We start from the raw sequence: 13,658 nt of genomic DNA on the forward strand, positions 1-13,658 counted from the left end.
CTCTCAGAGTCCAGGCATTTGCACCACTACTTTATCCGCACCATCCCTCCACTGAGCACCCATCTTCTTAATCCGGCGCTCTGTGGCGAGGAGAAGAACAATGTACATGTGCGGCACGATTTCCCCCCAGCAGTAAATCTTACATGAAAGACGGTAATGGCGGCGGTGATCATCATCATCAACTGGATCCCGAGTGGTAGAGTCGATGTCGGACTCGGGTTCCACGATGCACCACGTTCCCCATCCGGCACGATTCCCCGTGATGAACGCTACGAGAAACGACCAGAAGCGGCGAAACAAGGATATGGGCCAATGATTTGCTTCGCGGCTACCGTCACCGTCATCATCATCATCATCATCATCAGGATCGAAATCGGTCACGACAAACTGGAGAAGCCAGTAGCCTCGTTCCAGCGAGGCGAGGGAGCGGGTTTGTCGGAGAGGTTGGTATCGTTTTGATAGGTTCATGCGCTCGGCGAGGGCTTTGAGGGTTGGGGTGATGTGGGTTTGGAATTTTTGGTGCGAGACCTGGGGAGGGTTGGGGCGGATTTCTAGGGGGAGTTTGTCCAGTGAGATGGTTTCGATGGATTGAGGAAGGGAAGGATTGGAACGGTGTGGCTTGGAGCTTCGGGTTTGAAGGACGAGTTCTGTCGTATGCCGTGGTGCTTTGTTCTTGCCTTCGGACTGGGTGGGATGCACGGAATCCGGAGGTACATTTTGATTCTGAGATGTTTCCTGCAGTGCATCATTGTTCGTGCTGGGCAGTTCCACCTGACTGGGTTGACTCCGTTGTTGACTCTCTGACGTCGTCGAGGCAGACTGCGGCGCTTGGGAGTCCGAGATGACGCTCACGGGGGTCTCAAGCGAAGCATCCGAGAAATAACGATGCCGATATGCCGCAGCCTCCGACACGGGCGCCGGCACAGGCACCGGCGCTGGAGGTGACTGATCCAATTGCTTCTGCGCGCATATCGCCGGCGCAGTGCTGGGCCTGCTATCGGTCTTTACTGGAGAGCGAGCCAACTGCGAGAGTTGTCCTACATCCTCACTTTCCGGGCAATCAACACCGCCCAGCAACACGGCGGATGGCAACGGTAATGACTCTCCGCCAGAGCAGTCATCCACTCCAAGATTTCCCGAGGGATCGATCGTCTCTCTGGACACGGGATTGAAGTTGAGGATTGCCGCGACTTGGGCGCGGTACCTGGCGTCATCTCTTGCGCCACTGGGTGCCGCAATGTGAACGAGAATCTCGTGGTCGTGCATGGAACCTTCTGCCTAGCGAGGACAGCGTCATAGTGGAATCGTACATGTCGTTAACAAGGGAGATCACTTGAGGAATGGCTGTGGCCGCGATCGTCTGGAGGGGTACATTCATCGATTATATATCACGTGACTTGAGTGAAGATTACGATTTTACCGTGTTGAGATAAGAATGTGGGGCAGTGCCCTACTTTATGATTGGCCAATCATGTTTTCCCCGTTGCCCCCAGCACTAAGCCTGAATGAGAAAGGGGGTCCGTGCCCTCATACCTGCGGCCTCAGCGTTGAGTTGCGGAGACTGTACAGTAGTTCAGACAAGCACTCAGCACAACTTGAGAGTACTCGTAGTAGTTATTCAGGGCTTGGACCCCTTTCAATCCCACGGGAAAAGACAAATCCTGTCGAGAAACCTATCCGATCTCTTCTGCCGACAAGGATCTGGGACAAGGTCTGCGGGTTCAGGTCGAGTTGGTGTCAAGAGTACTACCTATTCCATTTGTCTGAAGAACGACTCGGTACATCACTTACAGTACGAGCCTCAGTGTTCCCAGTGTTTTTCCCTCTGAATGCTCTTTGAATCATCAAACCTGGTACTCGGGACGAGTAGGTCATTCAAATTAAGAATCAGTTCAGTTCATCAATAAGTTGAGGCTTAGCCTTGACAACTGCCAAGGCGAGAGGCGCATGCAGATTGCAGTCTTTAATTCTGTCGGTGCCGAACAAACTAACCGAGTCGGTTATGTAGTTAGCCTCATTAGGAAGGTTTCAGACTTAATTAAGTAAATCCGTTGTATGTACGGAGTAAGTTAAAGTTGAATAACTTAGTTAACCTAGCCCTAAGCCCGAAATTGACATGGCCAACGAACTGAATACATAGTCTCCCGTCTCAAAATAAAGTCCAGAATCCATCGACTGGCGTTTTCAAGTCCATAATCAGTTCGCAGATCAGAGAGCCCCTTTGATGCCCATGCCCAGTGGCTTGTCTCTACGAGCACCTCGCACCCCCTGAGTTACACTGGCCTGTACCGGGCCGTCGTTGGAGCCGCCCGGCGCAACAATCCCGCCGACCAGACACTCGAAGGACCCCAGATGCGATCAGATACGGATCAGACTCATACGGACTAGCCTTTTGAAGGAAACGCGGCGATTCTCGACATTCGCATTCGCGTTCAACTGGCGCTTTTTTCTCTGAATCGTTGACGATAATATAGCGCGGGATTATGTCGTCCGGAAACCAGAATCCGCAGGGTGGAGGTGCCAATGCGCCAGGTAGGAGATGCCTCTGCGGTTCAGAAGGATGCTGGGTTGGGCTGACGGAAGATGTGGAAATGACTTCAGGCCAATACGCGCCCGATCTCAGCAAATTCAACTTTGGGTTTCTCAAGTTGTTAAACACTCAAAAGGTCACAAAAGGTTGGTGCGATCGCGCAACGCGCTCTTGTAGTTGACCACCCCGCTGATGCGACTCCATCAGATGGTCAACCGGCGAAACGGAGAGGTCCCAAGCCGGATTCCAAGCCGGCCCTCACCCGGCGGCAAGAGCTCAACCGGCAAGCGCAAAGGTACGAGAGTCGGGATTGATAAACATACTGAGCAAGTCGTTGATCGCGCATATCAGAACACATCGGGAGCGCAAGGAGCAATATATCCGAATGCTAGAGTTTGAAGTATCCCGTTTACGAGAGGTCTACACCGCCGATGTCACCGAAAAAAATCGAGAGCTGGACCAGCAGCGCGGGATCATCACCGGCCTGCAGGACGAGAATGCACTTCTGAAGGCGATTCTGCAGGATCATGGCATCCCGTTCGAAGCGGAACTCGAGCGCCGAAGGTTCGAGCGTCAAATAGGTTCCGTGCCGGCACCACCTCCATCACACACTGCCGGGAGCACCACCGGTTCGCAGTCGGCAGGCTTCCACGGCTCGACCATGGGATTCTCGGCGTCACCGTCGTCTACCTTCACGCCCCCGACCCCTCTCAGCAATCCGCCGCCACCGGGGCCGGTTCCCGGACACCAGCAGCAATTCCAGTCAAGTCCTACACCTCCATCTGCTCGAAGTGTTTCGGGCCAGTCCAACGATCGGAAGGAAGTTGGTCCTCTTCCCGGCGTCTTTGAGGAGGATCCCCATCTTCAAGTTGACTTTATCCTAGCGTACGTTCTTCATCTTCGAGATAGAAAAGCATCGTCCTAACATTCTGTCCAGCCTCGAAGAACCCTGTCGCGACCACACCGAAATGCTCGCCCGCCGCTCCGCTGATGACGTCGAGGAACAATCCTTCTTCTCCGGCCACGCGCTGATGGCCTCATGTCCACCACCAAGCCACATCTCCAACCAACCACCCACCAACCAATACCCGCACCAAACCTACGACCTCCCAACCGCCAACCTTGAGAAACTCCTCAACCTCAGCCGGCAGCTCATCACTGACGGCCAAGTCACACCCATCATGGCGCTGCAGAGCCTCAAGAACCATGAACTCTACCACACCCTGACGCGCGAGGACATCAAGACCATCATCGACACGCTCTACGCCAAGGTGCGCTGTTACGGGTTCGGCGCCGTCATCGAGGACTTTGAGCTACGGGATTGTTTGGAGAGTGTGCTGAGCTCGAAACTCGATCACACGCGTGGGGTGCCGGTGCCATCGCAGCAGCAGGTTGGGGATGATGCGTTATTTGCATGACATGAATGGACTCGGTTGCACTCTTCTCATGAGTCATGGAGCATTCATTGTACCGATTTTATTAATCCTGTAGATTACTTAGACATCATTGTTTTCTCTCCTTCTGGACCGAGGTTTTACCACCATTCATTTCATCATTTTGAACAAGTTATAAAAGATAACAACAACATCACATGTCATCGGTGCCCAAAGGTCCAACTTTACTCCTCTTCCTTCTCCTCACCGCCCTCCGAGGTATTCTCCTCTTCCTCAAACGTATTCGGCGGCACGCTGTACAACCGAATGACCGGCTTGTTCGGGTCCTTGACCAGAACGTACTTCTTGATCTTATCCGAGGAGTCCTCTTCGCCGCCCTCTTCCTCCTCGTCATCATCATCATCCAGGCTGCGAATCAAGTCGACGATGGTACGGACGATACCCCACCCGTTGGCCAGGTTGAGGTTCATCTGCGCCGCGAACTCGCGCGGCTTGTAACTCACAACACCCAGGATGACGTGCGAGGTCGCCGACCTGGGGTTGGTGCGCGACACGAAGCCGAGCTTCATGGCGTCCGCCTTTGCGAGGATCGCCTGCGTCGTCCATCGCGCCAGCTTGCAGCTGTTGTTCTTCATTTCCGTGGCGACCACGGCGCCGCGCTGCGACGCCAGCTTGGTCCGCCAGTCGAGCGCGCCGCCGGCGCCTTGAGCCTTGTGGTCAAACTCGTTCAGCGCCTTGATGATGATCTGCTGCGTCTCGTTCGTGCTGCTCTTCAGGACGGCATCGACCTCGGTTCGGACGAGCAGGTTGAGCGGCTCCTCGTCCTTCTCCAACGACAGATCGAATTTGCGGTACTTGTACGCTTTGGACGCCAGCGGCTCTGACTCCTCCGACGCGTTGTAGAACGGGTTGGGACGCGCAAACTCAACCTTCTCCTTGCCCTCGACCACGGTCTGCAGAGCAAAGTTGTGGTTGATCACGGTGGCCTCCAGGGCCAGGGCGCTTGGGGTGTTGATCGAGTCTTGTTTGCCGCCAGACTCCGACACCTCCAGCGGCGCATCAGGCGCATTCTCATTGACAGTGACGAGGTCGATCGACGACCCTTCCCGCTTGTCAAAGTAGATCTTGTCGCCGTGCTTGACAATCACAATATCCCACGAATAGACACTGCGGGGAGAGCACATGAGCATCGACAAGATGTCTGCCGTGGCGAAAACGGTGGCCTCATTCTTTTCCGCGTATTCCTGAATGACCGGATCCGACGATGTGGTCACGTTGTAGGCAGCCCGGTCGAGCGACTGCAGCTTGCGCTCAGAGCCCTTGACCGGCGCCCGATCGTACGACCGGTCGTAGTAGTAGAGGAAGCCATAGGTGTCAACGTCCTCGCCCTCCGGAGGCTCCAGATGCAACTTGGTCAAGCGGTTGAAATCAACCTCCTCCAGGAGCTCCCACTCCGGCCGAATGGTGACGGAGCTATCCCGGTTCCGCTGCGGCTTCTCGTAGTCCTTCCACCCGAAACGGCGACCGCGACCGGCGCGAGCAGCGCGCTGATCATAGACACGGTCTCCGGCCTGTCCGCGACCCGCACCAACCCTCTGGAAGCCAGCGCGGCCTCCCCGCTGCAGAGTCCCCCGCTGGCCACGGCCCCGGAAAATGGCGCCTCCTCCGCGGCCGAACGCGCGTGATTTCGTCGACGCACGGGTATTATCGACAACGGAGAACGAAGATTCGTCTTCGGCGACCTGCACAGCAAAAAGGCTCGAAGTACCAGCGCCATACACTTGCTGATCTGCAAGCAAGTTTTTTTTTTTTTCGTTCGAATTAGATCCTTGTCAAAAATCCGACAATCTCTACAACCGGAAAACACTCACCACGGAAATTGCGGTTATAAGCCTGGCGACCGCCACGATCACGATCCTTCTCGGCACTCCAATCTGCCATCCGACCCAACTTGTCGCTCTTGGAGAAGGGCGCATACGGCACCCCATCCAGCATATTGTCGGTGGGGATGCCCGGTCCCCATGAGTCCTCCGAGGGGAGGGCTGACACAATATCGACGAGAGAAGGTGCCATGGTGATCTGTGAGCCCAATCTGGCCTGCTCCAAGATTCAGGGCTCTTGATTTTTGAACAAGTGGAGGCTGTAAGCAGCAAGAACAAAAATCCACGCTCCGATTTCTCGCCTTTTGATGAATTTGCCGTTGTGTGGAAGAAACTCTTGGCAGCGCGGGATGCTCACCGCCTTCTAAGAAACGTGACCTGATTCATCAGATCACGTGACTATAACTGTAGGTAATCCATACCTTGGCAATTGGTCGAGTACTCGTACCAAGTCAACACCTGAAACTGAAAGTCAGAGTACGAGTACTTTAGTTAGTTACCTAGAGTAACTATCGTAACTACTAAGTTACGAAGTCACGTCTGGGGCACCAATGGCTCATCCTTATCTTTTAGCCAGAAGAGACCTTCTCTCTCTCCGCTTTTTCTGCTGTAGAAAGCGATCATTTGCCCGTGTTTAGGTTACGGTACTCGGGTGCTATTACTCCGAGGTGCGAGTCGATGATAACGACACGAAAAGTGTTACAGGACCTGTACGGAGTACGGAGTACCTAGAGTAATTTGTACGGCCATACAGAGAACCCTGCACTGATGCACGTTAATATCTGCCGAAGGACAACACTATACATATACCAGGGAAGCCGAGCCAAGAACAACTCAGAGAAGAACTCAGAGGTTACGATACCGTTCAGATTAATCACGGGTTCGAAGAAAGCCGTCATTGCTGGCCGTCACGTGAATTTGTCAGGCCCTGGTCACGTGGATAGGTATTAGTCGGCGAACAGCCGAACACCGCCGCAGACGCAGTCCTGTTGGTTGGGATTCATCATTCTCCAGTTCCGTGGTGCTCGCGCTTCGATTGTTGAGGTCGCGACTTTGAGTACAACCTTCTTCTAGACTACTGGAAGACTCATGGTCTTGGTGGCGCTTCAGCTCAATCGGCAATTCGGGAGTCATCTCATTATTGAGAGTTTGAGACAACCCCTCACGCGCTTTCCAACAAAGGTGGGGTTGCTGGGGTAGGCCTAGGGCTGATAGCGACAGATTAGCAGGGTGTGATCACATCTTGTCACAGTGCTCGATAGTAATGGCCTCGAGCAATCAATAATATGGCCTGGAACTCTCGATTGCTCGAGCTGGTTTAAGCTATGCAAGTGCAAATTTCTCCTAGAGTTGATACAAAGTATTTGGGAGTAGCTCTTTAGCCTAGAGCATGGACCCTGAACTTTGGATGTCTACCGAACAGTTCGGAGGTACAAGGCACATAGTACTCGCGCGGCTGGAGAACTGCTTCGTTTGGGCAAACATCAGCAATTCTAAACTGTCGAATGAAGATGCGCCTTGTCATCCAGCAGATTGAATCATCCCTCACACTTCCACGTAACAAGGATCCAGAAGGCCCGTCGGCCCCCAGAGAAGTGCTCATCCTATTCGGATGAGAGTTGTCGAAGCTACCGAGTCATGAATACCGAATTAAACTCTAGAGGGCAACAGTCATTCGTACTGTACTAGCGGTGATGCATAGTATGCGATCTGTGATTACTGGGTTGGTGTTTGTCCCCGCAATCCTGCAGGCTTTCTGGATACTGCAGACTTCAAGGCCGAGGGATGGCAACGAGGCCAAGCGCAAGTACTGTAGATAGTATCGGCACTTCGTCAACGCCTGCGTTCGTGCGGGATTGCGGGGATCACCAGTAATATAAATGTCGACATCTGCTATCACTTTCATGAGAATCAGACGTTGACCACTCTTGCTTCGAAGAACTTGAGCATTCAATCGCACCTGTCATCTAAGGTTCTTTTCTCAGTACAGAACACTTGTTCAAAATGTCTTATTCAGCCCACATTCAGGCGCAACTTGACAAAGGCGCAGTGCTATCTCATGTTTCAAACGTATGTCCTCCAGGCACGAAGCTTCATGTCTTGGAGGTTGGATGGCTAGAGTGCGATGAAGGCTGGGTGGTCCGAGGAGGGAACACCAGTCTAAAGAGCACAGAGAAGAATTCCACGGTGAACAAACGGCGTGAGTTGCCAATGTACTGCATCCTGATTGAGCATCCGCACGAGGGTCTCATCCTATGGGAAACGGGCTCTGGCAAGGATTATCCAACAGCCTGGGGACCGGAGATCTCCGATGCCTTTGCCCGAGTTCGGTATGAGCCTCGCCATGAACTGGATGCTGCCATCAGAGCGACGGGGAACAAGCCAGAGGACATCAAGAAAATTATCATTGGGCATCTGCACATCGACCACGCTGGTGGTCTAGACCTCTTCTTCGATAGGAAGGACGTCGAGATCTGGGTCCATGAAAAGGAACTGATGTCTGCCTTCTGGTCGGTGGCTACTGGCGCGGACACGGGCGTGTACCTCGGGCATTATCTGAAGCTTAGCCTGTAAGAATCTCCCTAGAAGCAGTCCTCAAGACGCCAACTGACGATCGGACAGCAATTGGAAGACTTTCAACGATCAAACCTTGGAATTCTGCCAGGGAATCACTCTGCATCACTTGCCAGGCCACACCGAGGGTAAACGGTGGTTGAACTAGTATTTCGTTCAGAAAGCAACTGACTGACAACCTCCGTTAGGATTGATCGGTATGCAAGTCAACTTGCCTCAGAGCGGCACGTTCTTCTTCATCAGCGACCACTGCCATGTGATTGAGAATGTAAGCCGATGCCATGTAAAACTTGTGCTCATACATACCATCATGCTGACAATCCCGCAGTGGCGCGATGGGATTCCTCAAGGCTGGCTGGCAAGAAACCACCCAGAGTGGTTCCGGAGCACGCTACGTTTGAAACACCTGGAGCGTACAACAAAGGGACGCGTGATTCCCGGCCATGACAAGGAAACATTCCTGGCATTGCAGGCCGGCGCACCGTACTCGTGAGATGAGATCCGGACGTGAATTGCGTTATCAAAGTCATCGTAATACGAATCACTGTCTCTAACCATGCGTCTTTTTCCCTAAACATAATATGAATACAGTACTCATAACGACAGCTTCATCAGCAGCTATCAAGGGGTCTGTTTTGGATCACAATTCAGAAGGACGAGGAGGGTGGGGAAGGCCACTGGAATGAGTTCCTTCTCGTACAATCTCCAGAGCGAGTCAAAACTCGTTTATTGATTGCAGGGTAGGGGACATGATCAGGGCCTTCTTCTTTAATAAGTAGATGTCCATATTGATCACCTATGCATTCGCAAACTAGCGGGGAACCTTGTCCCGACCTAAACGCATGATAAACGGTGGTCGGTAATTAACGGATACTCTCATATCCAACCATACTCACCCGCGAGTTGCCGTCTCTTGCCCTGTGTTGGAACACCATAGAGGACACAGTCTGGCCAAGTCAGCTCTGGAAAAATCTTACCCCGTTCTCTCTGCAATCCCGTTCTGTGCGGCGTATGCGGGGTGGTTGTCTCCACGCCGTGACCCTTGGTTTTCAGCTGTTCGAACAGCTCTTGAAGTGACGTGTCATTGTCGCTATGCACAGGGCCGATCTCGAAACCGTATGGGACCCGGATAATACTCACAATTTCCAGGACTCTGGACCTGCTGGCAGCTTTCGTTGGGGGGATCTTAGATATCATGAAATGTGTATTGTCGCACGTGCCGTGAAGGAAATATCAGCTACCGTCGAACGCAGGGTTGAGCTCTGTGATTTCGATATGTACGTGTTCAACGGGGCGTGTGCCTCTGGGTATGGGAACTCGCGAGATCTGTAGATCAGCTTTCTTGAACTTGCAAGTCTCGCAGTCTTCCACCTTGGGCACACCGGTAGGATCTTGACGGCGTCAGAAGCAGAAGGAAGACGGTCGATCGCTTCCTTCTGGATGTGGCCCATGCGGATGTGCCACTGTAAACGCGTGCCGGATTCCGGATTAGATAGGGAGCTGTCGGCTGCTGGCATTCGAAGATGCCTGGGTGGATGTCTGCGTGGTATCAGCAATGACTGGGTTGTATTCGAGATCAAGCATTCCCTGACGGGTTTCTAGGTTGGAAAGGACGTTATCTCCAAGCATCAGGCTTTTTTAGCGTCCGTTGAACCGAATTCCAGAGGCCTCGCCTCGCTAAAGAAGATAATCGTGGGGAAATGTGGAAAATAGAGGATTTTGCGGAGCTTCAGGGTGCTCTTGTGTCCATCGGGACCATTCACCTTGACAGAAACTTGGCCTCTGCCGGCGGGATAATTGGTGGACTCGCCAGCGAACACAGATATGGGCTTATCGTCGATTGAACGTCAAAACCGGGACCGGTCGTTGCATATGTGGACGTTGGAATCCGTCGAAGCGAGTATGAAGTGGTACTTACCGATGTCTTCCGGGGGTTGCGAACGATCGGGCGGAAACGATGTTGACGGAGAATATCGAGTCGTCGTCAGCTCCGTTGTCGGAATGCTGGTCGCATTGGCTTGGACCTCTGCGGGTGCCATTTCGGTTGTTGTTGGCGCGCCTTTTCGTCTTCAGCGAGCGCTTGGTTCACCCTAGCTGCCTTTTTAGGGTCGCGCCTCCAGTCTGACGGCCCTATCTGAAAAAAGGTTAGGGCATTAGGCATATCGATGGGGATCATCGCAGACGTATGAGTGCCCACGGTTGCTTGCCAACGTGATTTTGTTGTTGTCCGTGTTCATTCCGGCCGCCAAAGAATAGGAAATGCGGTGGATACTGATTATCTGCCGCCTACATCCATCTTAACGAGGTATTATGTACTGTACACGCTTGTACCTACCTAGGTACAGTAGGTAGGTAGGTACCTGGCACATCAAATACTGAGTATCTCTAGGGAGGGGCCCTTGGAGACATTTTCCTACGGGAGGCGCCCCCGAGTATGAAAATTCTGTAGGCGCTTTCCCGGGACGCCAAAATTGCACTCAGGCTACGAAGTATAAACAAATCACCCTAGAAGTGGTCTAACCCCTAGAAACGGTCTACCCGAATCCGTCGTATGCGGAAGTTCTGAAAGTCTTGGCGCGCATTCTCAGTCCACACAAGTGACACAACTTTGGTCGCGACGCGTCCGTGATCGTACCTTTATGTATTTTCTTCCATTTACCAGTTGAATGTTGCCAATTTTCACTTAATTTTTTTTTTCTTTTTATCTCTGAATAAGAAGAAAAGTTTACAACTCGAAGCGATTCATTTAATAAAACCTGCCTTTTTACTATAGGTACAATTGTGCGCCACTTCCTTCCACATCACGATGTCGCCGTGAAGGGTTGGTCGAACTGGTCGCTACGCTCTTCGCCAACGACAAGTACCCGCGACGTTTCTGAAGCCAAGGAGCGACAGACTGGAGAAAAGGTTACTGTTCGTACAACTGTTCGTTCAAGCGTCGCTCGTAGTTCAAAAGGTCGCCGGGCCACTCGTGCCACTAAGGCAACCCAGGGAGCAACACGTGCCAAAAAGAACCCCAAAGTGCTCACAACAACCAAGTGGCCCGGAGAGCGTGCCAGAAGAGAGATACAATCATCATCTGCTACGGTGTCACCCAAGAAATGCGTGCGTTATTTCCATGGATCGCCAAACCGGGAAACGAACAACGATGGCAATTCAACCGCGGACGATAACGACCTGCCAGTGATGTCCGGCACTCTCTTAGCTCCTCCGGCTACTACATCTGGGTCGGATCATCCTTCACCTGCTCCTCCTGACTCTGAGGATATCAAGGAAGCGGAGGAAGCCTTCCGTCAGTCGAAGGAGCGCCTTGAGCACTTGATGGCAAGGAAACGCGCGACCCAGGCGCCAGAGAAGGCTCCAGAGTCTGCAATCTCACCTTTGACGTCGGATTTGGATATCACGATGGATGAATCTGTACAAGACTGGAAATCAAGATTGAGTGCGAGGCCGCCACAGCACCGAAGACGAGGCAGCCAGCATTGCATCCCACTGCTGAATCACCGCAGACGCAAAATGAGGCATCTGACGCCTCACAGGGGCCCGCGGAAACTCCCACAATGAGATCTAGGCGGACGAATCAACTGTTGGAGCAATAAGAAGCTCGGTCGTCGTATTTCACGCGTGTTCAGGATCTTTGTACTCACTACCGAGCGCTGATGGAACGTTAACGATGCTTAAACGAAAACTGTAGTAACAGAAACAACCTCTGTTACCCAGACCCATTGGACCCCAAGTTTCACTATAACATTACCGTACCCCAACATGAGTCTTGGGCGAACCAGATCAATTCCGGCAAGGCCACACTTGAAAATCCACCGCCAGTCTTTGCCAGTATTGGCGGACGAAGCAGGGTGTTCAAGGAGAAAATCAGCGCAATGAGGAAAAGCGCAAACCTCCCAGAAGCCCTTTGGACGGAGATAGGGAAAGCGGCGGTTTACCTCTTGAACAGGACCCCCAGATATGGGCTGAGGTGGAGAACGCCATACGAAGTGCTCCAAACACGACCAGGACAGGAACCACGGCGTCCAGACGTCGCGCATCTACGCGTGTATGGGTGTAAGGCCTACGCCATGACGACCGAGGCCATGAAGAAGGAGAAACGTCTCCGACAATTCAACCCGAAAGCTTGGATTGGCTACCTAGTCGGATACAGATCGTCCAATATCTACCGCATTTGGGTACCAGAGGAGAAGAAAGTAATATCGACGCGAGACGTGATTTTCGATGAGGACACACAAGGTTCGACGGGAAACTCGAAACAATGAAGGACGATGTCAAGGAGAGAACCCTTGAAGAAGTCGGGCCTCTTCCACGCAAAATGGAGATTCCCCAGAACCAGGAAGAATCCGTGGAGGTAGAACAGCAGCAAGGAACTCAGTGGACATCCTGGGAAGAAGACGACTGGGTCACCCACAACGACTCCGAGGAAGAGGGACGAATTGATGTTGAGAAAGCTGACGAAACAAAGTGTCAGCTACCAACACCACCCACCTCTCCGCCGGCTGCTTTGTTGGCAGCTTCCATGTATGGATCCGCCGTCGTTGCTGACCCACGAGTAGCCCAATAAGCCGTGACTCTCGTCACCCCTTGAAGCAGGAGTGAAGGTCTTGGAGTCATCGAACGCTTCATGGATATGGCAGGAGAGTACACAGAATTCAGTATGGCGCAGAAATTACTAAGTCATATGGATTCTTTCGACTCTCCTCCCCCTCCTCGCCCTCAGCCATCTCTTTCGACCCGTCACTCCCAGGGAATGACACACAGTTCCACCCTACGCTGTCCAAGGTCCTCCAGTCCAATTGAACCCAATGAGGGTGACTGCGAAGTTCTGGTTGCCTTTTTCGATTGGAAAATCGCCTCTCTGAGTAACCCGGAGAGACGGAGAAGATATGAGCGGGCAAAAGAGGTTGTTCTAAGCAATGATTGGACCATTGGTGAGTTGAAGCAAATGGAGAATGGCGTTAGCACAATGTATCAACGCGCTATCCAGGCTGGTGTGTCGGATGGAGCCGCACGAGGCTTTCGTACGGAGCTTCGGCGATTCAAGGAGTATCACCGACAACTTCGGGAGGACACTTGACGAGCGACCATGGCCCAAAATGATCTCGCAGAAGAATAAACCTGCTCGGATAAAAGCTTGATCTTTATCCATGTAGTAACTTGCCACCTCCATCCACCACCACCAATCTCTTTCATCCATCATTCTGCTATCCACGCGTTCCATTTTACCGTTCAATAGGTCTGAAAATCGTGAAACTGTCATTCAAGAAGCCATTG

At 52.6% G+C, this 13,658-nt stretch overlaps 4 protein-coding genes across 4 annotated transcripts; 2 read left to right on the forward strand and 2 right to left on the reverse strand.

Annotated features, from left to right (window-relative positions):
* Positions 1-3: 3 nt before the first annotated feature.
* VTN31DRAFT_1219 (uncharacterized protein) lies at positions 4-1,266 on the reverse strand (the record flags this gene model as incomplete). Its single annotated transcript, XM_069401252.1, has 1 exon — positions 4-1,266. One exon carries the CDS (start codon positions 1,264-1,266, stop codon positions 4-6), a length of 1,263 nt encoding a protein of 420 aa, XP_069264075.1.
* A 1,217-nt stretch (positions 1,267-2,483) lies between these two features.
* VTN31DRAFT_1220 (uncharacterized protein) lies at positions 2,484-3,948 on the forward strand (the record flags this gene model as incomplete). The annotated part of the gene is made up of 5 exons (XM_069401254.1): positions 2,484-2,532; positions 2,602-2,676; positions 2,738-2,825; positions 2,882-3,415; positions 3,468-3,948. 5 exons carry the CDS (start codon positions 2,484-2,486, stop codon positions 3,946-3,948), a joined length of 1,227 nt encoding a protein of 408 aa, XP_069264076.1.
* Positions 3,949-4,148: 200 nt separating this feature from the next.
* VTN31DRAFT_1221 (uncharacterized protein) lies at positions 4,149-5,997 on the reverse strand (the record flags this gene model as incomplete). Its single annotated transcript, XM_069401255.1, has 2 exons — positions 4,149-5,713; positions 5,796-5,997. 2 exons carry the CDS (start codon positions 5,995-5,997, stop codon positions 4,149-4,151), a joined length of 1,767 nt encoding a protein of 588 aa, XP_069264077.1.
* Positions 5,998-7,808: 1,811 nt separating this feature from the next.
* Positions 7,809-8,871, forward strand: VTN31DRAFT_1222 (uncharacterized protein; the record flags this gene model as incomplete). Its single annotated transcript, XM_069401256.1, has 4 exons — positions 7,809-8,374; positions 8,427-8,506; positions 8,567-8,646; positions 8,707-8,871. 4 exons carry the CDS (start codon positions 7,809-7,811, stop codon positions 8,869-8,871), a joined length of 891 nt encoding a protein of 296 aa, XP_069264078.1.
* Positions 8,872-13,658: the final 4,787 nt, after the last annotated feature.

The sequence above is a fragment of the Thermomyces dupontii genome (assembly GCF_041956625.1).
Source record: "Thermomyces dupontii strain NRRL 2155 unplaced genomic scaffold VTN31scaffold_1, whole genome shotgun sequence".
NCBI classification, from domain to species: domain Eukaryota; kingdom Fungi; phylum Ascomycota; class Eurotiomycetes; order Eurotiales; family Trichocomaceae; genus Thermomyces; species Thermomyces dupontii.